This window comes from Acipenser ruthenus, chromosome 45, assembly GCF_902713425.1.
Source record: "Acipenser ruthenus chromosome 45, fAciRut3.2 maternal haplotype, whole genome shotgun sequence".
Classification (NCBI taxonomy): Eukaryota; Metazoa; Chordata; class Actinopteri; order Acipenseriformes; family Acipenseridae; genus Acipenser; species Acipenser ruthenus.
Genome location: NC_081233.1, coordinates 8,639,070 through 8,662,711, shown reverse-complemented (window position 1 = coordinate 8,662,711; position 23,642 = coordinate 8,639,070). Strand labels below are relative to the sequence as shown.

The following is a 23,642-nucleotide window of genomic DNA, read 5'->3' as shown; positions in this document are numbered from 1 at the left end:
GTGCTTTCAGTACCTTGAAACCCTCCTGTTCACTGCTGTGGCTTCCTATCTGAGGTGCAAACACCAGCGAAGACTTCTCAGAAGCAGGCACGCACACACGCTTTCGCTTACCTTTAGATGGTCAAATTACATTTCCGTAGGCCTGTGTGTGTGTGTGTGTGTGTGAGTGAGTGCCTGTGTGTCTGTTCTGCATGTGTGCATCTCATTTTGTGTCTGTGAGCGTGTGCGAGTCTCAATGTGTGTCTGTAAGTGTGTGTGTTTGTCACTGTGTGTGTCTCTCAGTGTGTGTGTGTGTGGCACTGTGTGTGTGTTTCAGTGTGTGTTTCTGAGTGTGTGCGTCTCAGTGTGTGTGAGTTTGTCACTGTGTGTGTGTGTGTCTCTGTGTCTGTGAGCGTCTCAGTGTGTGTCTGTATATCAGTGAGTGTTTGCAATGTGTTTGCCTGTACCTATGCAATGTCTATTAGGTAAACTCTTCATACAGCAGGCTGATGTATCCCAAGTGATACAAAAACTTCTGGTGACCTTTCCACCTCCTCACTTCTCATGTGAAGCTACAGAGCAGTTGCTTGAGTCATCAGCGCGTTATATATATATATAAATCAACAAGTGTCTGCATGACATAACATTACCACAGCTACTACAGAACAAATACAGAAACATCTTTACCTCGCGCCACAGAGAGACACAGACTCACCCGGTCTTTCCAATCCGAGTTCACCTTAAAAAGAACAGTGCCAGAAAAACCGAATCCTGCAAGGGGAAGCTGACTGGATGAGCAAGATGGAGAGCTGAAGGGGTGTGGGGAAGCCTGCAGCCGCTCCTGCCCCCCTCACCCCTTGGGGATCCTATTACTGTGAGAGGGACGAGTGAAGCAGTGGGGTCCGTCAGCCCCAGGGGTGAACACAGACTGGGCTCACTCTAGCTGATCAAAGCTCTGTCCCAGTGATAGCATGCAATGCCCTTTACAATCCAGCTCTTTGTATCACAGTTACACAGCGTGGTATTCAAGGATTGCACTTGCCCTATAATGCTGCTCCACACACACACACACACGCAGTCACACTAACTCAGTGGACAATTTCTCCTATTGCCCCAGGCTTACCGGGAGTGCCTGTGCTTTGCCATACCCTCGCTTTGCTTTTACAATGAGATTTCACACTCAGCTTTTTGTAAGAGACAAACTGCCTAAGAAACAGACAGAGAGGAGAAAAGGAACAGAGACGAGGAGAGAGAGGGAGACAGAGAGCGAGCGAGTGGGAGACCGGGGGGGGGGGAGGGGAGAGCGAGCGAGTGGGAGATGGGGGGGAGAGCGAGCGAGGGGGAGACAGGGGGAGAGAGCGAGCGAGGGGGAGACAGGGGGAGAGTGAAAGGAGGGGAAAGAGCTTCCATCTGGCACGATGCGGACTGCCTCCCTGCCAATCTGCAGGAATTCCCCCTCAGGAAATGAGCCGGAATTTCAGGAATCTTGGAATTCTGCCGCGATCGCTGGAATCCGACGGGAAGGACCAAGAGGGAAGCGGCAGATGCCTGATCCTCGAGAAAGAAAATGGGCGTGTCGGAGCGGAGACTGGGGACGGGATACAAAACCAGAACCCCGGCTGAACCGCAGTCCAAGGGACGAGGTTGCATTTAATACAAAAATAATTAAAAAGCCACATGCGATATGGTAAGCATAAAAGACTGGACCCATTTAAAATGAAAAAGATTTGCAATGTGGACCAACATCCACTGGGGCAAAGGCTGAGTCCACCAAACCAGATTAGAACCCAGGGGCTGGTTTCACAAAGCAGTTCAGTAGAAGTGTGCTAAATCCAATTCACTTCCATTAAAAAAATAAAAAATTAATAACCTATCTATGCTTTAATCATACAGACTAGCCGAGTGGATTTCTACTAAACCTTATCGTTCGGGTATCTTAAGACATTGTTTTTTGAAATCAGATAACCTGCTTGCTGGCAGCCTGCTCAGTTCTGGACATAATCAGCTATAAAAAAACATATTCAGACAGTCTGTGGAAACAAACTTTTAAAAACTACAGCAGGCTCGGATTTATTCCTGAACTAGAGAATGTATTTATTTATGTATTTATTTATTTTGAATGAGACTAAGTCCTCTGTAGCAAGCCCACCCGATCTGATTGAACGGGACGTTATCAAGGAAAATCATCCCATAGGAATGGGTCAATAGGTACCTCCTAGCCTCCCGACAGGTAGAGCAGGTCCGGATCAAGAGCTGTAATGGACGTCGGATGTAGCAGCCACTAGAGGGCGCTATAAAGCAGTGTTGAAATAATAGTAACAGTTTAATAGTAACAGTTTGGTTTAAGGGTAGAGATTAGGTTTAGGGGGAGATTAGGTTAGTGGCAGACATTAGGTTTAGGGGTAGAGGGTAGGGGGTAGATTTAGGGGTTGGGAGGGTAGTAGGTGCCTACTGGCCCATTCCTATGGGATGATTTTGCTTGATAACGTCCCACTGAAATCGACTGATTCTTATCAGATCGTTTGCAATCCCCTAATAGTCGCCGTTGACTGTATGAAACATTCCCCACTTTGACTGGCCAGAGTGTGCAGGTAACAAGCTCAGGTGTGTCTTACTGAACTCATAGTAAAACCAGGAATGGATCACACTGCTATGCAACTCGCTAGTGTAGCAATCCAAAACTACATTCTGATGAAGAACAGCAATGGTTTGGCTCAAGCCTTTGTTTTTTTTTCTGTAGAATTAGCTTCATTTTTTTTATTTCTTTCCTTTGAAAGACAAAATGGTGCACTGGAACAAAAGCCTGGTCTACAGGCACGCTGTTCTGACACGAACCCACAGCTGCACTCCAGTCTGACGAAAGAGGTTTTGATTTTTAGACGTATAGATATTTTTTTCCTGTTATCTTGTCGTGAGGGCATGTGGGGGCGTCAGCAGAAGCCACGACACAGGCGCTCGTTAACTGACTGGAAAATACGAGTGCGTGTCGAGCGAGTCACCTCGAGGTACAGAGAACAGCGCTCCACTTCTTAAAAGAACAATATGAAAATGACTTTCCAAAACAGGAAAAATTAAAAAAAAAAAAAACTCCCTAACCACTTCCTTCAGAAATTACACAAATGTGATTTTTCACAGTTTCAAATACATATATATATATAAATCCCCTCATTTGCAAGATATGCAGTTGAATTAATTGAATTCACCCCATTGGCTGTCATAGAGCTGGAGTCATAAATATTGATACCCTGTGCCTTAATTCACCAGATTTTTAACTAGCGCTTGGTAAGGCGAATGGGAGTTCAACACACTCACAAGAGGTATCATTGCCGTGTAAGTATAGTGTAACAAACAATACTTATAACACTTAATACATTGGGAAATAACATTGAAGCAATTAGAGGGTATGTAAACTTTTGACCACAATCGTACATATATATATATATATATATAAAGACACAATCGCCTTGAGAGTGCTGGAGACTACATTTCGGATCCCCTTCGTTGTTTCGGATCTAATTAAAAAGACGAGTAAAACGCTTTGAAAATACAGCCCAGTGTGTACAGCATTTAAATTGTACAAGGAAAAGACTGTGAAGGAACACAGAGTGAAAAATAACCTGCCCCACTCTGTACACTCACTGCTGTCAACATTTTTGACAACAGTTTAAAGTTTTAGTGGAAATTCTACACGTCTAACACTTGGCTGACTTTTAAACTTCCAAAAACGGCCCGCCCTAGTATAACCCTTCTTCAAGGAGTGAAAGATGAGGGTCCCTTTCCATGAACTCCTCTGAGCACACTCTCCCACCCTGCCTCTTTAGAGACTGGGACAGGGGAACGAGAGTCCACAGCGTCCTCTGTGAGGACAGGGACGCAGAGGGACTAACAGCTGCAGCCCCACGCTGCGCAGAGCTGCAAGGCTGTATTCATAAAGCACTACCGTGCTGCTAAATGTGTAGGATGGAAGTGAACATGTGAACAGGGGCTGGCCTGGGCTGTTCCTCTTCAAAGAGATTTTAGAATCGATTTCAGCCTTTCAGCCCCGGCTGCCGTCTCTCAGTTTCTGTTTCAGCGAAAAACACCGGAAAATAAAAGAAACGGGGGGGACGGGGGTTTCCGGAAGGTACCCTGGCCGGGCCGAGCTAAAGATAGGAGTGAAACCAGTCCGCCCCCACCTCTCAGTAACAACAAGCCCGATTGGGTGGGAGGCAGGCAGGCAGGCAGCTCGCCAGGAGGATGGGACCGTGGGCGGGGACAGAACACACCGTCATTCCGGGGTTTCCTCGGCGACACAGCGCGGCATCACAATCGTTTTCCAACGACGCTGCAGACCGAACTGATTCACCATCACCAGGGACGAGACAAACAGCAGGGGAGCTCACCAGGACCCATTCACACACACAGAGCCAGGACCCATTCACACACACAGAGCCAGGACCCATTCAAACACAGGGAGCCAGGACCCATTCAAACACAGAGCCAGGACCCATTCAAACACAGAGCCAGGACCCATTCAAACACAGAGCCAGGACCCATTCAAACACACAGAGCCAGGACCCATTCAAACACAGAGAGCCAGGACCCATTCAAACACAGAGAGCCAGGACCCATTCAAACACAGAGAGCCAGGACCCATTCAAACACAGAGAGCCAGGATCCATTCAAACACAGAGCCAGGACCCAGTCACACAGAGAGCCAGGACCCATTCAAACACAGAGAGTCAGGACCCATTCAAACACAGAGAGCCAGGACCCATTCAAACACAGAGAGCCAGGACCCATTCAAACACAGAGCCAGGACCCATTCAAACACAGAGAGCCAGGACCCATTCAAACACACAGAGAGAGCCAGGACCCATTCACACACACAGAGCCAGGACCCATTCACACACACAGAGCCAGGACCCATTCAAACACAGGGAGCCAGGACCCATTCAAACACAGAGCCAGGACCCATTCAAACACAGAGCCAGGACCCATTCAAACACAGAGCCAGGACCCATTCAAACACACAGAGCCAGGACCCATTCAAACACAGAGAGCCAGGACCCATTCAAACACAGAGAGCCAGGACCCATTCAAACACAGAGCCAGGACCCATTCAAACACAGAGAGCCAGGACCCATTCAAACACACAGAGAGAGCCAGGACCCATTCAAACACAGAGAGCCAGGATCCATTCAAACACAGAGCCAGGACCCAGTCACACAGAGAGCCAGGACCCATTCAAACACAGAGCCAGGACCCATTCAAACACACAGAGCCAGGACCCATTCAAACACAGAGAGCCAGGACCCATTCAAACACAGGGAGCCAGGACCCATTCAAACACAGAGAGCCAGGACCCATTCAAACACAGAGAGCCAGGATCCATTCAAACACAGAGCCAGGACCCAGTCACACAGAGAGCCAGGACCCATTCAAACACAGAGAGTCAGGACCCATTCAAACACAGAGAGCCAGGACCCATTCAAACACAGAGAGCCAGGACCCATTCAAACACAGAGCCAGGACCCATTCAAACACAGAGAGCCAGGACCCATTCAAACACACAGAGAGAGCCAGGACCCATTCAAACACAGAGAGCCAGGACCCATTCAAACACAGAGCCAGGACCCATTCAAACACAGAGAGCCAGGATCCATTCAAACACAGAGCCAGGACCCAGTCACACACAGAGAGCCAGGACCCATTCAAACACAGAGCCAGGACCCATTCACACACACAGAGCCAGGACCCATTCAAACACAGAGCCAGGACCCATTCAAACACAGAGAGCCAGGATCCATTCAAACACAGAGCCAGGACCCAGTCACACACAGAGAGCCAGGACCCATTCAAACACAGAGGCAGGACCCATTCAAACACAGAGAGCCAGGACCCATTCAATCACAGAGAGCCAGGACCCATTCAAACACACAGAGCCAGGACCCATTCAAACACAGAGAGCCAGGACCCATTCAAACACAGAGAGTCAGGACCCATTCAAACACAGAGAGTCAGGACCCATTCAAACACAGAGCCAGGACCCATTCAAACACAGAGCCAGGACCCAGTCACACACAGAGCCAGGACCCAGTCACACACAGAGCCAGGACCCAGTCACACACAGAGCCAGGACCCATTCAAACACAGAGAGCCAGGACCCATTCAAACACAGAGAGCCAGGACCCATTCAAACACAGAGCCAGGACCCATTCAAACACAGAGAGCCAGGACCCATTCAAACACAGAGAGCCAGGACCCATTCAAACACAGAGAGCCAGGACCCATTCAAACACAGAGAGTCAGGACCCATTCAAACACAGAGAGTCAGGACCCATTCAAACACAGAGCCAGGACCCATTCAAACACAGAGCCAGGACCCATTCACACACACAGAGCCAGGACCCAGTCACACACAGAGCCAGGACCCATTCAAACACAGAGAGCCAGGACCCAGTGCTCTCCTCACTACAGTGTGTGTCTGCTGCAGTTACTCCCATAGTAAAGCCCGACACGGACCAATCTGTCCCATTACAATACCCTGCGTCTATCACCAGACTCTCCAGTGCAACTTGCATTGCAGTTTTTGCTCAAATTATCGTCCTTCCAACCGCCGCTGTGATGAAAACGACCCCCCCCCCCCCCAAGAAAAAGAAAAGAGAGAAAACCACATAAGAAGGAAAATGCATTGCGATGTATTTCTGTGAAGCTCTGTTCAAGCTGTGTATTTAGCACCACAAAAACAAAGGCAGGTGTTGTGAATCCGATCGATTCATTTTCCATCGAAAACAGCAGCAGCTGCAGCACCACCAGCCTGCCCACCACGGGACAGAGCAGAGACAGACAGACGGGGTCGTGATGGAAACTGTGAATACTCTGCTTCTGCCACGTTCACAATGAGCAGAGCGTCACTGGGGTGCACGACAGACACACACACACGCACACGCACACGCACGCACGCGACGTGGAGCGCGGGCCAGTTTTTACTTCATCCTCACGCAGAACAAGCATTTGGAAAAGCAGCGACTCAGAAACGATTATAAAACTACACCCTCTGCGGCGCAACGATGAGGTCCGAGGCAACAGGGACCCTGTCCTGCCACTGGAGGGCGTCGTCTCCACCAAGTCCGCTAAAAAAAAAGAAAGAGGAGAATTCTGATCTAGCGTTCTGGGGTCAGGGAGAAAACTTTCCTGGGAAACGAATGCACACTCTCCCTCTCTCTGTTTAGGAAGTGCAGTGGGGCCCATCTCTGGGATGATGTGAATACATTGCAGTGGCACTGCAGCCTCCAGCCACTGGTGCTCTGTGTTGCCACGGCCGTTACACTGCCAGCACAGCGCTATTGGGGACAAATCTGGTCAAGGCTGTCATGTAGAATGAGTATTTATAGAGGGGGGGGGGGCTACGGTGAGCATAAAAAGCTACATCTGTAAAAGTAAAAAAAAAAAAAAAAACACACCACACACACACACACAATAAAAACAAGCTCTAAATATGCCTCTCTGTAGACAGGCTTCCTTTCAGGTCAGGTCAGTCGCCGTGGTAACCGGAAATCACCGCTTCCTGCCAGGGGAGGAAGTGCTCCATCTAGAGCTTCCAATCGAAAACAGATCAGAGACAGAGAGAGAGAGAGAGGGAGAGGGAGGGAGAGAGAGAGAAGAACAAGAAAGAGAGGAGGCCATTCAGCCCATCAGCGCTTGTCCGGTTCCCAGTAGCTCAGCGATCTCAAAACTTGGTCAAGTCGGGTCTTCTAGCGATCCAAGTGATTCAGCATCAACAACGTGGCTCGGTAACCCTTGGTAACCCATTCCATCCCCTCACCACACTCTGTGTCTCCTACCCATCTCCACTAATTCTGTCGGTGTCCTCTGGTCATGGTTTCTGTGCTGCACTTAAAGTACTGGCTTGGGCTAACTCTGCCAAGTCCTTCTAGGACTGTATCACGTCCGAGATGGGGGGAGGGAGAGACAGAGAGAGGCTGAGACTGAGGCCAGGAAGCTCAAGGCTTATCTCCCAGCAGGAAAGAGACAGACACCTGAGCGGAGCTCCAGCGTGGAGCTCAGTCCCACAGACACAGAGACCAGACTCCTGAGCGGAGCTCCAGCGTGGAGCTCAGTCCCACAGAGACCAGGCTCCTGAGCGGAGCTCCAGCGTGGAGCTCAGTCCCACAGAGACCAGGCTCCTGAGCGGAGCTCCAGCGTGGAGCTCAATCCCACAGACACAGAGACCAGACTCCTGAGCGGAGCTCCAGCGTGGAGCTCAGTCCCACAGACACAGAGACCAGGCTCCTGAGCGGAGCTCCAGCGTGGAGCTCAGTCCCACAGAGACCAGGCTCCTGAGCGGAGCTCCAGCGTGGAGCTCAGTCCCACAGACAGAGACCAGACTCCCTGTACTGCCCTGCTGATCAGAGTTACACTCCCACCCACATGCTGCTGCAGTTGCACGTTTCCTTAAGCCAGGGAGAAAGGGGCGAAAAAAAGACACCTCGAAAAATGATAACTTCAGCTAGGCAGTGATCAGATGAGGAGTGGATCTGACATTTAAAAAAAAAAATTAAATACAGGAAAAAGCAATCCAAACACCTTTAACAACTGATAACTTCACTCACTCACACACACACACATATTTAGTTGCAGTACATTCCAGCACAACCACAGATACAAAGAGACAGACCCCCGAGAGCAAAATACAAGATCACCTAAATAAATGAACTATACATGGAGAGGAAGGGGTTGTATTTTATTGATATACAATTCTGCCACATTTTTTATTTATTTAAAAAAAAAAATAAATACGAATCATTCACGAGAACTCTCTGGGGTACAAAAAGTTTCAAGATTGAAAAAAACATGCATGCATTATAAAGAACAGGACAGATAGGAAACTGAACACAGTTACACACGCAGCGATGCAAAAAGTCTGGCTATGGGTCGGGGGGGGGGCGAGGTGCAATATAATATAACTTGGAGTTCACCATGATGATAAATGTGTACGTTACTCTTCTTTGAGTGTTCAAAAGCAGCAGATACACTTTTAAAAGTGCAGCACAGCGTCCTAGCCTGAGATCTAAAACCCTTCCTGCAGCGGCACAAACACACACACAGGCAGCTTCTCTTCCGCCTTCCTCAGGTGGTTCAAAACAATTCAAAAAGTAAGAAAAAAAAGAGAGAGTCACAAACTGAGCAGCACAGACCCCACGCTGCACCGTGCCCTTAAACATCATAGATCCCCTTTCCATGCAAGGGTTAACCTGCAAGAACACAAAACACTAAAACAGATCGATCGGGGGCTCCTGGAATAATAATAATAATAATAATAATAATAATAATAATAATAATAATAATAATAATAATAATAATAATAATAATAAGTAGTAGTGTTTTCCCCTCCCGGCTGCACAGGATTTTGGGTGGGTATGTCTGTTTTCAATTTGCTCCCAAAGTTCCCACAAAAGCAAGTGTTTGTGCAGCTTCACCGGGACGCTACGCTTAACAGCATTGAGCAGCAGACAGGAAAACCGAGTTTTAAGGGATGCAGGTTTTGTAAAAAAAAAATAATAATTGAAAATCCACCCATGATCCCACTTGATAGATATCTCAACCACCCGGTGGGCTTGTGTAGGTCAGGAAAGGAAGGAAGGAAGGAATGATGGAAAAGAAAAGAAAGAATGAAAAAGAAATAAGGAGGAAGGGGGGGGGGGGGGGGGGGGGGCACCAGTTTGTCAGCTAGCCCTCTCAGCCACCAAAACTTAGCATCGGTTTAATATTTCTAGCCTACTTTTATTTTACAGATAGAAAGTTTCTCACTCAAGAGTAAACTGTGGAGCTCTTGCAAACGGACTGCCTGCCGGCTTTTAAATGAGCAAACTAAAAAAAAACAGTCAAAGAAAGATAAACAGAAAAGCCGCGAGGGTCTTACCAGCTCTTAGCTTCAACATCCAGTTTAAGGGCAACCCGGCAAGTTGTTAAAAGCTTCTTTTCATGTCCCAGGCGTTAGTTAGGAAAGCGCACAGTTGCTCTCGTCTATCACTGAAGCACGTCTGGCTGTCAGAGAAGCAGAGCACAGAGGGAAAGGGGGAGGGACCGTCTCAAAAGTGCCCGGAGGCAGTCTGTGCAAGACAATGGCAGGAAGCGAAAAAAAATATTAAAAAAAAAAAAGAAAAGAAACACAGGACGGCCCCTGCTCTGTATATACACCACAACGACTTTAAATACAATTAAAAATCACTGACCGAGACTTTTTCAGAGCCAGCAGTACCCCAGTGTGAAGTGCAGGAGGCGCTGTGCTGCGCCGCTTGAACCCGCTTCATCTGCCAGCGCATAAACTGGTAAACAGCTGAAATGCAGCTTGAAAAGAGCTACCCGATGAGTCTTCAACCTTAAAGTCTATGTAAAACAAATTGCAAAAAAAGTATATTTTTTTAAATTTAAGCTGGTGGAGATCTATGACAAAGTGGGAATTTTTAATTATGATAATGAGGATGATGATAACAACAACAACGACGATGGAAATAAGACTCCTATTGCACAGCATTTTCACCCATTCCAGGTTTTACTACCAGCTTGCTCAAAGGTAACAAGCTCTGGTGTGTCTTATCAAACTCAGTGTGAAACCAGGAGTGGATCCAACTGCTATGCAACGGGAGTCTTATTTCCATCCCGAATCATTGCAGGTAAAATTACTGGAAAACTTGCAAGCAAAAAAACAGAGAGCTGCTTTCTGATAACCAGGGTCTGGGAGCAAGATCCCCGACTCCCACGTGAGGTTTGAACTGCTTTTAACAACCTCTAGAACGAGCATCACCAGAGAAAGTCATTGAACAGCTAATCACTGGTGTGTGTGCGTGCGTGTGCGTGTGTGTGTGTGTGTGCGTGCGTGTGCGTGCGTGCGTGTGCGTGCGTGTGTGTTTTAAGAATTTAAAGTGAAAAGCTTGAATCTGAAAAATAAATAACAATTTGTAATGTCAAATGTGAACTGCTCGGACTCTTCTGAAGTGTTTTTTTCCTCTGTGTGGCGGTCCTGCACATTGTAACTCTGCGTACCAGGTTTGCTTGTTTCCAGTCAGAGTGAGTCACGACTACTGGGAAGAACTCCTTCAAGGGTAATATAAATCACGAAAATAGGAAAAAAATAATAACCGAAATGCAATGCCGCTTTTAAAAGGTTCTGCAGATCAAGGTGAATACACTGCAGTCTTTATTAATTAGGTCATTTAGCAGAGGCTTTTATCCAAAGAGACCAACATGCTGCAGAGTCACTTCCAATAGGAGCTTGTTTGTTTTACGTCTCATCTGAAGGACGGAGCACAAGGAGGTTCAGTGACTTGCTCAGGGACACGCACAGGGAGTCGATGGCTGGGATTTGAACCTCCTGGGACCAAGCTCCTATCTTGAACCACTGGACCCCCGAGCCTCCTTCAAAGAACAGAGAGCTGCAAACTCAAGACAGGACTGCGATTCTCTCGTTTAATATTCAGACCGTTTGTTTGTCATTCCCCCTCCTCAGTGCTAATCAACATAACAGTAAAAAAAATGATGACAGACTATTGCTAAAAATGAGTTCAGGACTGACCTAAAAAAAACAAAACCACACACACAATTGGATACACATTTTTATTCTATTATCGTCTATTTTCACAGAGAAGGAATTCACTGGGAAATATTTCTGATCCCTTCCAATATTTCTCTCTCTCTTTCTTGGCAGGCACAGAATTGGAATGCAGGGAAAGACAGGAGTCATGTGACAGTCTTAAAGAGGCGCCATCGCTTCCCAATAGTCAAGAGAGAATAAACAATGGCTATATCTTCTTGGAACCCCAGGGGGCTTACAGAACGCAAGGGGTCCGACCTGCGACCCAGATTCTGAGACTCCTCAGAGAAAATGCGCCAAGGAATGTCCGTACCAAGTTTCGACACAATTGAACCCTCAGAGGATGGGAGACACTTCTTCACACAGAGAGTGGTGAGGGTGTGGAATGGGTTACCTGGCTATGTTGTGGATGCTTGACAAAGTTTTTAGCTCAATCCACTATGACCAGGACTTGGACAAGCATTTGTCATTTATTTTTTTCTGATCTCACTTTCTAATAATAAACTAAAAAAAAAGACAGAAGTATGATAACACTGAACGTTTCTCTACACTTGAATTATTTTTTTTTTTCGCTGATCCCCTCGCTGTTCTCTATTAACCTGTCCGATCAAAGTGAGCTGCTGTTATTATTATTATTATTATTTATTTTTTAGCAGACGCCCTTATCCAGGGCGACTTACAATTGTTACAAGATATCACATTATTTTTACATACAATTACCCATTTATACAGTTGGGTTTTTACTGGAGCAATCTAGGTAAAGTACCTTGCTCAAGGGTACAGCAGCAGTGTCCCCCACCTGGGATTGAACCCACAACCCTCCGGTCAAGAGTCCAGAGCCCTAACCACTACTCCACACTGCCGCCAGGGTTTGGGTGTTGCACGCTCTATCACAGGCAATCTGGGCTCTGAGACCCCCTCTCTCCTAAACACGTTCAACAGGTGATGCAGAACTCGAATTTTAGGATCCAGAAACTACATGAACATAACCGAGATCTTTTACTCAACATCATGTAATCGAAGAAAACGATATCGCAAACAAGTCTACCGGAAGCCATAACAGCAATACAGTATTTCATGTTAGATTCTGAAATGTAGGTTTCATTCGACTTTATGAAGCACAATGAGTTCATCCTATAGGGTGATGCAAAACTTTTGACCAGAGCTGTAACATGATGAGGATTTACTACACTCAGACTCCTGATTGACAGGCGATCTGATTATCATCATCTTCATATACATGCAAATGATTTTACACAGCCACCCAGCTCACAAGTGCAGAGCGACCCCAATATGTTTCATTCCTTCCAATGCAGATGGAGTGACTTTCATAAACAGGTTTCTAGTACAGCATCCAACGCAGTTCAGGAGAAATCTTAGAAAAAGTAAATCAATAATATAATTATACTGTTGATTTTAAAAAGGAGGTTAAAGGTTAAGGGTTGACCTGAGTGGAAAGTGCTTCAGGAGGTCAGGAGGTGGCAGGCTCGTTTGGGATTGCTCTAAACTGGTCCACATGCGGAGAGCGTGCGACCAGACAAACAGGACCGATGACAGACCCTGCTACCCCTCTCTCCCCCGGTCACATGAAAACAAGCCAGCGCCGTTCAGGAACACAAGATCTTGGTTTCTAAGCCCCACATGTCCTTGTCGCTATTTGGTCTGTCTGTAACTATAAATAGCGATGGTAAAAAGGGAGGGAGCAAGGGTTGGGATGAATGGGCAGAAGGATGGGGGGGGGGGTCCCATCCATTTTCTGCAGCTGTTGATTCCCCCCCCCCCCCCCCTGCACACACCCCCGCTCGCACGCACTCTCTCACTATCACACACACCCTCACTAAGCCAGTGCCAGGCTGGATTACATTGTTCCGCGGTTGCCAGTATCGTCCTGTGAAGAATGCGACTTTGTGAAAAGACAGAGCAGCTGGATGAATGAACGAGGGAATGAGATTCTCCCAGAGGGGGAGAACGACTCCAAAACATACAGGAAACATTTCACAGAGATGGAAGGGGGGTGGGGGGGGCGGCTGGAGTTATTCACAGCAGGAGGGGGAGGGAGGGAGGCATGGATTTAATTAGGAATGGTGCTGATGTCCCAGCAGAATAAATAATGAAACAACAAAATAAGAGACCGCAGAAGCAGTGGAAGTCAGGAGAGCTGGAACAGGTTTGATCACTTCCCGTTTTCTTTTTTAATTATCTGAAGATGAGCTCAGTGGGGGAGCGCTTGTAACATTCCTGGCACCTAGCCGTCCTCAACCCCTTCACCTCTTGAATCATCTATAACTGCACACTGCACCATTCCCTTAAAACAAACAGACACACACTGCCTTTAACATGCTTCAAATCCCTGGAGCGCCTTGACACACAAGAACCGTGTTTCAAAGTATTTGAAGCAGGGATGGAAATAAGACTCCCGCTGCATAGCAGCTTCACCCATTCCTGGTTTACTAGGAGTTTAAACTCGGACGCAACCCCGCTGTGGCTGATCAAGCTTGTAGAAAAACCTGGAATGGGTGGCACTGCTACGCAACAGGAGTTTTATTGACACACCTGGGAAGAGATTTATTGCTGGACGGATCCACTGGAGTTGGTTACAGGGATGTCCAGACAGAGACATTCGAAGTGTCCAGTTACTTGGTCATTCAGCCCGTCTCACTGCTGCTGCTTCATATGATCCCTTCTCAGGACCAGTATAGCAGCCTGCAGTCACCAGTAACCTGGGGCTTGAGAGCCAGTGCGCGACGCCACCAGCGTCGTGCTGGGGAGCTGGTCAGGCACGGAGCTGAGACAGCAGTTCACTGAAGAAGGCGGCACGGAGCGAAACGTTTGTCTGGTTCCCTTCGTACGGTTTCTTATAGATTCAATCAATACACCAGCTCACCTTCAATGATCAAACCCAGCCTATTGCTTTAGAGTTCCACTACCACTAGCAAACAGCAGCTACTGCTTTTGTGTGTGCTAGAAAGCCCTGACACTGCAGGCAACGCACTCAAAGTTCTCCAGTCGCCGAGGGGTTAAGCTGGTGGTCTAGAGTGTGATAGTGATCGTACTAACAGGTGCAGCAACGTCCCATCCCCCCCACCCCCCCCCACCCCCCCCAGGATTCGCACCCCGGAGTTCAGAGAGACACAAGGGTTTTTACTGTGAAACGGGGCTGTGCCGATCAGGGGAGATCAAACCACACTGCGAGTGCTCAGCAAGCTCGCGGTGAGATACGGCTCAGCACCTGTGCATCCGAGGCAGCCTTGTTATATAAACTTGAAGTCTCCTCTCGTGAGAGGCTGCAGCAACCGGCTTTCATGATCCAGCACGACATTGTATTGCAAAGTGCTGTGCTGCGACGGACAGATTACAGGAGGCGAAATCATTGTATATTCAGCTAGAGAGCACAAGCCACCGGCTTAATACCGCGCTGGTCTTCATAACAGACAAACAACAGCTTCAGAAACGCACCGTTTGGGGGCAACAACAAAAAAAATGCTATTGTAAACAAACTGGACTGTCAACAGCGTGCTTCAGAAAGTTATTTCATACCTTTTCAGGTGGGAATACCCAAGTGTGTGTGTGTGTGTGTGTGTGTGTGTGTTCAGTGTTGTGCCTGTTTACAGTGTCGCTGTGTTTATCTGTCGATCGCTGTGGTTTGAGGTCTCATACAGGAGAGGCGCTGCCAGGGTACACCTGCAGGAGGTGGAAGAGCAAGCTGTGTGTGAGAAGCAGCTCTGTGTGTGCACATCACGCCCTGCGGTTCACTGACTCTCTCTCCCCAACTCGCACGGCTGCGAGACTGGCTGCTTTCTCACACCCCCGGCCCCCCATACTCCCACCAACACCTCAACACTGCAGGCAGTGACTCCACGGAAATCTAACACGAAATACTGTACTACTATTATGGCTTCCGGTAGACTTTTGAGATTTCTTTGATGTTAAATAAAAGGTCGAAATTAAAAATGTCTCAATTCTTTAAATTCTAGGTGATTCAGAACTATACACAGTATTAAAACCCAAACCGAGGCTAAGAGACTCTGGGCGGTGCTTTTGCAATGCTAACTGAAAATGCTGAAGTTTCCGGCAATTAGCACATTGCAATAAAACTCACCCGGTTGTTTCTCATTTTAAATTTGCAACATTATGTTTGGTGAAGTAAAAAGCTCAGTAAATCCGGCCCTTTGTTTTAAACACAAACAGAGTTGACTTTTTTCATTTCACTAAAACAGAAAGTTTTTTCTGGCGCGAGCGACGGAGGTCTGCTGGCGATTGTGTTTGCGCTGCGCTGAAAATCACAGCCCGAGTAGTTTTTTCCTATTCCAGGATTCCTATCTCCCCCCCACACACTTCCTCCCAGTCTCTCCTGGCCAAGCAGCCTTCCTCTGGGACTCGGAGAGAGAGGCAGGCAGCCTCACAACACAGACTCTCCCTGCCTCGAATCACCCTCACACAGTGCTGCCTCCACTCAGACAGAGCTGCAGAGGGAGGCAAACTCACACTGCCTCACAGCAACCTTAGGGAGGAAAGAACACCCATTGCATAGCAGTGTGATCCATTCCTGGTTTTACTTTAGAACACATTTGACCTTGTTTGTCTGGACACTGGGGCTAATCAAGCTTGTAGTAAAACCTGGAATGGGTGAAACTGTAGATAATGGAACCTTCTAAAAGACTCAATATCAGGAAACTTTACTTTTAAAAGTTTGGCCAATCAAGATCTTATTTTATTTTTTTTACCCTCAAAAGGAAACGAAAGCTAAATATTTATTTTAAAGACTAAACTATCTTGTATAAAAATAAACAAACCGCAAAAAAAAAAAAAAAACCCACAAGCTATTTTTGGGAGTTTGTGTGACTGGCTGTGTTCCGCTTGCCCTTCTTATCACTTTCACTTGAAATACTTGAAGCCAACGAGATCCGATCAGAGAGATCTCTGGGGACAGAGTAACCCAGCTCTGACCGCGGTTTAGAAACAGCCCTGACACACACACACGACAGACTATCTCTCCTTCGCTGTGGAAGAAGGACCAGACTACAGCTCAGTCTACAGGCCAGCAACCTCGCTCTCCCCAAACGAGCACCTTAACCACTGTGCGCAGCAGCCAGGCTGGTTAGCATAAGCAGATACAGAGCAACTCAGCTCAGCAGCACACGACGCAAACACAGCCCGGCACATGGGGTGAGTTACTGGCGCTCACAACACCAATACAGCGAGTTTCCCCACTTCATTATACACGTCGATCAGAGACTCCGATTCAGGACCTGTCAGCACCCCCCCCCCCCCCCCACCCCCCCACCCCCCCACCCCCCACCCATAGCCTTGTCATCCTCGTGACTCTCTCACGAGACCACAGCTACTACATGAAAGTAGGTCACCTCGACCACAGAGTGTCACACGAGGCCACGAGCGCAGGTGTCCTGAGTGAGGAGCCAGCTGTTACCAGAAGCAGTGGGGAGCGGGGCGAGGGGGTGTCCCGATCGCAATCAGGAGGTCAAATCAAACAGGGCATGGAGAGAGAAAGAGAGAGAGAGAGAGAGAGAACGCATCCGCTCAGAAACTCACCTGCCGGGCTGCCTCGCCTGGGTGCTCCCATACAGACCCTGTCCACGTGGCTGTCCCTTCTTCCGTCTCTTTCCACGCCGTGAGTCCTGAAAAATAAAACACAGAATGCAGTCTTTCTTTTCTGCGCAGTGCAGGGATAGCAACACAATACAATACAATACAGTGCAATACAATACAATACAATACAATACAATACAATACAGTGCAATGCAAAACAATACAAAGATCTGTACATATTGGGCCCTTCATTTGAACACATCCCAAATGCTTTACACTCTGCAAAAGACATGTGATAAAGTGTACAGTCACAGTGAGCAGGGTTAGCTGTATAGTCCAGTCACAGTGAGCAGGGTTAGCTGTATAGTCCAGCAGTCACAGTGAGCAGGGTTAGCTGTATAGTCCAGTCACAGTGAGCAGGGTTAGCTGTACAGTCCAGTCACAGTGAGCAGGGTTAGCTGTATAGTCCAGTCACAGTGAGCAGGGTTAGCTGTACAGTCCAGTCACAGTGAGCAGGGTTAGCTGTATAGTCCAGTCACAGTGAGCAGGGTTAGCTGTATAGTCCAGTCACAGTGAGCAGGGTTAGCTGTACAGTCCAGTCACAGTGAGAAGGGTTAGCTGTATAGTCCAGCAGTCACAGTGAGCAGGGTTAGCTGTATAGTCCAGCAGTCACAGTGAGCAGGGTTAGCTGTATAGTCCAGCAGTCACAGTGAGCAGGGTTAGCTGTATAGTCCAGTCACAGTGAGCAGGGTTAGCTGTACAGTCCAGTCACAGCGAGCAGGGTTAGCTGTATAGTCCAGCAGTCACAGTGAGCAGGGTTAGCTGTATAGTCCAGCAGTCACAGTGAGCAGGGTTAGCTGTATAGTCAGTATTTGCCAATGTTGGTATTATATGAGAGTACAAGTCCGGGTCTCTGATCGAATGCAAGTTCCAGAATCACATGCAACCCAGAAAATAATACAATTCAGTTTGTTATAATGAGGAGCAGACAGGGCAGTTGGGTTTGACCTGGCGGAGTCATTTGATTTTAATTACATTTGTTTATTATCTGCGTCAATGACACGACACCGTGGCCTACAGTGAATTCCCCTCCCCTCCCCTCCCCTCCCCTCTCGTATCACAACGCCAGAGCCAGCTGCCACACTCCCCAGCCTCTCCCCTTCCCAGCTGGAAACATATGGAAGCATTTAGGATGAAAACACACACACACGAATTCCTCCCGATTTTAAGACTCGCTCGTAGTAAACTTCCAGATTTTCCCATAAAAAAAAGAAATTCCACTATTCCAGCTAATCAGGCTCCTCCACGCTCACCTGGTTCTGCCAAGGGGAAGCGCAGGGCGGGCTGGCTGGACACCAGCAGTGTGGTTCAGGGTAAACACGGGTGAGCCGAGGCGACCTGCTTCTCTTTTAAGGAACAGCGTTCGCTCGCTCCTGCTCTCCTGTGATAAGCAAACCCTGGCTCTGTCAAGGGTTAAAGCCGAGGGGTGTTCCGATGTGCGGTCAACCTTCAAACCTCCAAACCACAATTCTGCACAGCCCCTAGAAACGGACAGGCATGTGTAATCGACTGGGCATCTCTGCACAGAACACGTTTGCCTGCGCCTTGAAAGTTTGACATACGGAAGGGTACAGAGTGAGTACATGCACTCCCAGGCTAATACATTCAATAGCACTGTGCTTAAGAATGCCCTGACCAGGTCTGAGCACAGTTGGACAAATCCATTGCCTTTACCAAACGAACCGTTTGAAAAGAGACCCGAAGCTGTCTCGATTATATTAAAGTGTGTTAAAAGGGTCCCGGGACAGTTTGTGTGTTGTAATGTGATCCTGGTGAGCTGTCCTCTCCTCTGGGTTTGGTCATGGTCCCGTGTGGAAATATTTTATAACAAACATTAAAAATACCACAGAACTGCTTCACCGCATTCCCACGGTCTGACTTGTGCTCGCTGCGACAGCCTGGATAAAAATATCCAGCCTGGCCCGGCTCCAAGACACTCACAGAAAACCGGGAGAGGAGAGGAGAGGAAAGAAAGAAAGAAAGAAAGAGGGAGAGAAAGAGAGAGAGGAGAGGAAAGGAAGGGGGGAGAGAGAGAGAGTGAGAGGGCGAGAGAGAGAGAGGGAGAGGGAGAGAGGAGAGGGAGAGGGAGAGGGAGAGAAAGAGAGAGAGACAGAGAGGACGAGAGAGAGAGAGAGGGAGAGGGAGGAGAGGAAAGGAAGGGGAGAGAGAGAGAGAGAGAGAGAGAGGAGAGAGAGGGAGAGAGAGAGAAAACTGTGGCTAGCAGGCCCCTCTTGCATCTACAGCTGATAGAGAGAGCCGCCCCTCTACATTACACACACACACTTGACAAATGAAAAAATGTGACATTTTAGAGATCTAATATGAAATACTACTGGACTACTATGATGGCTGCCGGTAGACTTGCGATATCATTTTGAAGTTTCTTTGCTAAATAAAAGAAAAAAGATCAAAACGATGTTGATTATATATATTATATATGTTTTAAAGGACGTCTCAACCCTAACATTCTAGGTCCTTGTGAGATAAATGAATGGAAGGGCAAGACTTTACTGAATTATTTGAGCAGCTTTTCTACCCTGTGCCAGCTGCTGCTCCCAGCCTGTGCAATCCAGCCCTGTGATCCAGCTGTGTGATCCAGCCTGCCCTGCCCTAGCACTCTGAGCTCAGAACATGAGCGCAACTCTCCCCCTGTGAGGACTTCTTACAAAGCAACCAAGCAAAGGGGGGGGGGGGGGGGGCATACATTTAAAACAACCCGTTTCCTCTCAGGAAATATTCTGTTTGTGCAATGCGTGCCTTTTTCTATTATTTTCTCAAAGACAGAGAGAGAGAGAGAGGGGGAGACTTTCTCCACTTGAATGGAAAGTTTTCCTTTTCTTGAAACAAAGGGTCGGCCGGCTTCTCGGATATATCCTTGCTTTTGTGTCGCGGAAACCAAGCGACTAGCTGTTTGCTTTTTGAAGCTATAAAAAGAGGTACTGCAGGCGTTCCAATAAAAACAAACCTTAAGAACATGCTGACTGCTTCCAACTGGGTTTTTGGTTGGATAATGAAACGCCATGGAATGAAACGCTGTTGGCTGTACTGTTAATATGCACGCGTTATCGAAAGTGATGAAAGCAAGCTCTTCGTGGTGGAGAGCCGTGTACGATCGTTACCCAGCAAATCCCTACAGCCTTCCCCTTGCTCACAACCAGTGCTGGGAAGTAGCCTGAAGTCTTATGCATTCACACACGTTACAGCTGTATGCGTTTGTGTAATTATCTATTTACTGTGTTACTGTTTGCACGTTAGTTTAGTACTTAATGTGAAAACCACAATAAAAAATTTAAAAAAATAGGACCGACACCAGATGTTCCCTGATACACGACTAACAGATAAAAATGAAGCAGCCACGTGCGCTGAGCAACAGCACCACCTGTGGCCTGGAAAGTGTCAGTGCGCTTCGGGGATTCCAGAACAGAACCTGTGGCATTCTCTCCGGAATCTTTACCTCGAAGGAGTTCCAGTTCCAGACGATCTAAAAATAGTTTTTATTTGAGAAAATAAAAAAATAAAAACATATGCTAACTTTTTTTCACCAGAGACCAACCAGTCTCTGCACAGCACCAGTAAAAGGCACAAATCACATAGCAGTTTAAAATGAGTCAATTAGTCAGTCCTCAGACTCAGACCAGTTCAAGACAGAAATACGTACAAATAAAAAAGACTTAAGGTCAACAGTGAAGCTGAAATGCCTTCCAGGATCCGGCAGTGAAAACTAAGCTCTGGAGAATATACAAGTGGCTCTCAGAGCCTGTTTACATCAGAGACAAACACTCTGGAGAGGGAGGGGGTCTCTGAGAGCCACGGGCATCAACAGCAAAGGCTCTGTTTGTTTTATTAACACAGAACTCTAATAACTGTTTCTAATAAAAGCTGTTTTTTAAAAAAGACCCCAAGCATCAGGTCTCTGTGCTTTTACAGTGCGCCTGACTATCTCTCGCCCCAGCAAGCGGATAGCACTGGCAATCTGATAACCTGCAACACCGAACAAATCAAATAACACAACACAAGCGTTTTGAGAGTCTATCAGGACACGCGTGCCGTCGCTGGTATCCGCTGTCTGGAACATTAAGAGTAAGACTCCAGTGAGACGGAGAATTCCTAGAATCCCCCCGCAGCGCGCAGGCTCACGCTGATAACAGGGAGCGGTCCCTTCGGTTGAGCCGTTTCTGTTGGGCTTGGTGGTTTGGAGATGGAGGTGAGCCGCTGTGCAAGGCTCTGAGAGATAAGAGAGAAGAGCAGAGAGGCACTTCATTGATCAAATTATTTTTTCAGTTGTACAGATCAACAAATTTCCCCTCCCCCCCACCCCCCAAGGTCTTTTGCAGTTGATGGATTTTAAAAAAATGCACTTGATGATTCAAGGTACACTACCCTATAAAAACATGTTGAGGCCTGGAGAGAAGTGCTAATGTGTCCAATTAATCAAATAATTAGACCTGATGCCAAGAAAGTGGGGGGGACAAGAGGTGCTGGAAGACAGCCCATCCGCTCCAAACCCCTTCCCTCCCCAACGGCTTGCCCTGCCTATTACAAGGATCCTGCTTATCTCAACAACCAGCCCCTTCTCCCTCTCCCTCTCCCTCAGCTGACAATTAACTGTCTCTCTCTCTCTCTCACTAACCGTACTGATGTGCTGATAAGATTGCTCTTGTCTTTCTCTGCTGACTGCTCCCTGTGTCTTCAGCGTGCATTTAGCCTGTTGTCTCTGCAAACACTCCTGCCCTCCCCTGGTATCACTGGCATGCTGAAACCGCAGCCCCTTGGTTTCGTGCGTGTTTGCGAGGGGAGTCTGAAGCACGCCTTGCTCTGAATGGTCGTTACTGTGATAGGATAGCATTAGGATCTCAGATCTCTGCGCTGGGACGGTCCAGTTTCCTTACCCCCGAATCAGCCTGCTAGAAGTATTACAGCACTGGGGGGATACCCGGGTAAAAGCATAGGAAATACAGCACAGGAAAGCATAGTAAAAGCACTGGGAAAAGCATGGTGGAGCACAGGGGTAAGTTACACCAATCGCTACGATGGTAAAAGCATGACTATTATTATTATTATCATGAATTAGTCATTCCGCAGGCTCTCTTATCTGAAGTGACCTGTAGACTGGGCTGAACTACACCAGCTCAGTAAAGGCACCCGGGGGGTTCTTGTGGTCCAAGAACTTCGACTTCGTTCTTTTTTTGCCGCAGCAGCCCTGGCTCTCCTTGAACAGCATGACCCGATCAGTCATGCAAAAGAAATCTGGCCATCCACGAAGGACCCTTTAAAAGTGACCAGTGAGCACGGAGATGCTCAATGCTGCTGCAGGATTAGCTGCTGTGTGTCCCGGAAAAACACCCACTTAAACCATGAGCGTGGCATGCACTGTACTGCACTGCACTGTACTGCACTGTACTACATGCAACACTGCACTACACACTGCACTGTACTGCACTGTACTACATGCAACACTGCACTACACACTGCACTGTACTGCACTGCACTGCACTGCACTGCATGCAACACTGCACTACACACTGCAATGTACTGCATGCAACACTGCACTACACACTGCAATGTACTGTACTGACTAACATTATTATTATTATTATTAACTAGATATACAGCTTGTAAGTTATATTTGATACATTCTCATAAATTAATGTGTATTTATCTATATTAATACAATTATATATATTAGTTAACATGTTTTAAAAGGCAGAACGGCTGACAGCGTGATTACACTCACTCATAATCAACATCCTGAGTAAAGTCATTGTTTGTGAACCACACGCTCTGTATGAGTAACACTCCCGGGTTTACACAGGGGTGACAGCTTGAATTAGTGAGCCGGTTGCACGGCAGGATCCGGGTGTAATTCGACAGCCCGGACAGTGACCGGTACGCGTCCGCTGGTTTATTTTCTCTTACCTTAATAATAAAGACGTTGTCTCGGAGAGCCCGCTAGACGGTCATGTCCAGATTCACAGGACTGTGACAACTAATGCGACGTAGAGGAAAGGGGGCGTAAATCTAAAAAAAAATTAAAAACGAGACACAAGGAGCGGGGTTAGTCAGCACCCCCCCCCCCCCGGGCATGTGACAGCAGGGCGCTTAATTGAATCCACATGAAGCGGCTGTAAAGTTAATTTCTGTTCGCAATTAGGCTTGATTAATAACACACGTGTGGAAAGAGACGTGATTAGCGATGCAAAGTAACTCGGGATGCGCAACACAGCGTGCGAGGCGGTTTGTCGTTGACCGTGTCAAACACTCTCGACCTGTCCCGACCTGGAGGGGGGGAGAGGGGAGAGGAAGGGAGAGGAGGAGAGGGGGAGAGGGGAGAGGAGGGGAGAGAGGAGGGGAGAGGGGAGAGGAGGGGAGAGGAGGGGAGAGGGGGGGAGGAGGGGAGAGGGGGGGAGGAGGGGAGGAGGGGGGGAGGAGGGGAGAGAGGGGGGGGGAGAGGGGAGAGGAGGTTTCCACGATGACGTCACCA

The 23,642-nt window shown here is 47.7% G+C and overlaps 1 protein-coding gene across 6 annotated transcripts in view; it reads right to left on the bottom strand.

Annotated features, from left to right (window-relative positions):
* Positions 1–23,176, bottom strand: part of LOC131696628 (histone deacetylase 7-like) — a 67,087-nt gene extending 43,911 nt beyond the window's left edge. For 2 of the 6 annotated variants that reach the window (XM_059013375.1, XM_059013383.1), the window contains exon 1: positions 9,884–10,007. Coding sequence is in view for 2 of the 6 variants with exons in the window: in XM_059013372.1 (XP_058869355.1) it covers positions 17,105–17,135 (31 nt within the window). In the remaining 4 variants the exon portion in view is untranslated. Of the gene's footprint in view, positions 1–9,883; positions 10,016–17,104; positions 17,191–23,077 lie in introns of those variants that run through there. The other 4 variants (XM_059013372.1, XM_059013377.1, XM_059013373.1 and 1 more) reach the window with 4 other exon arrangements.
* Between the last annotated feature and the right edge of the window lie 466 nt (positions 23,177–23,642).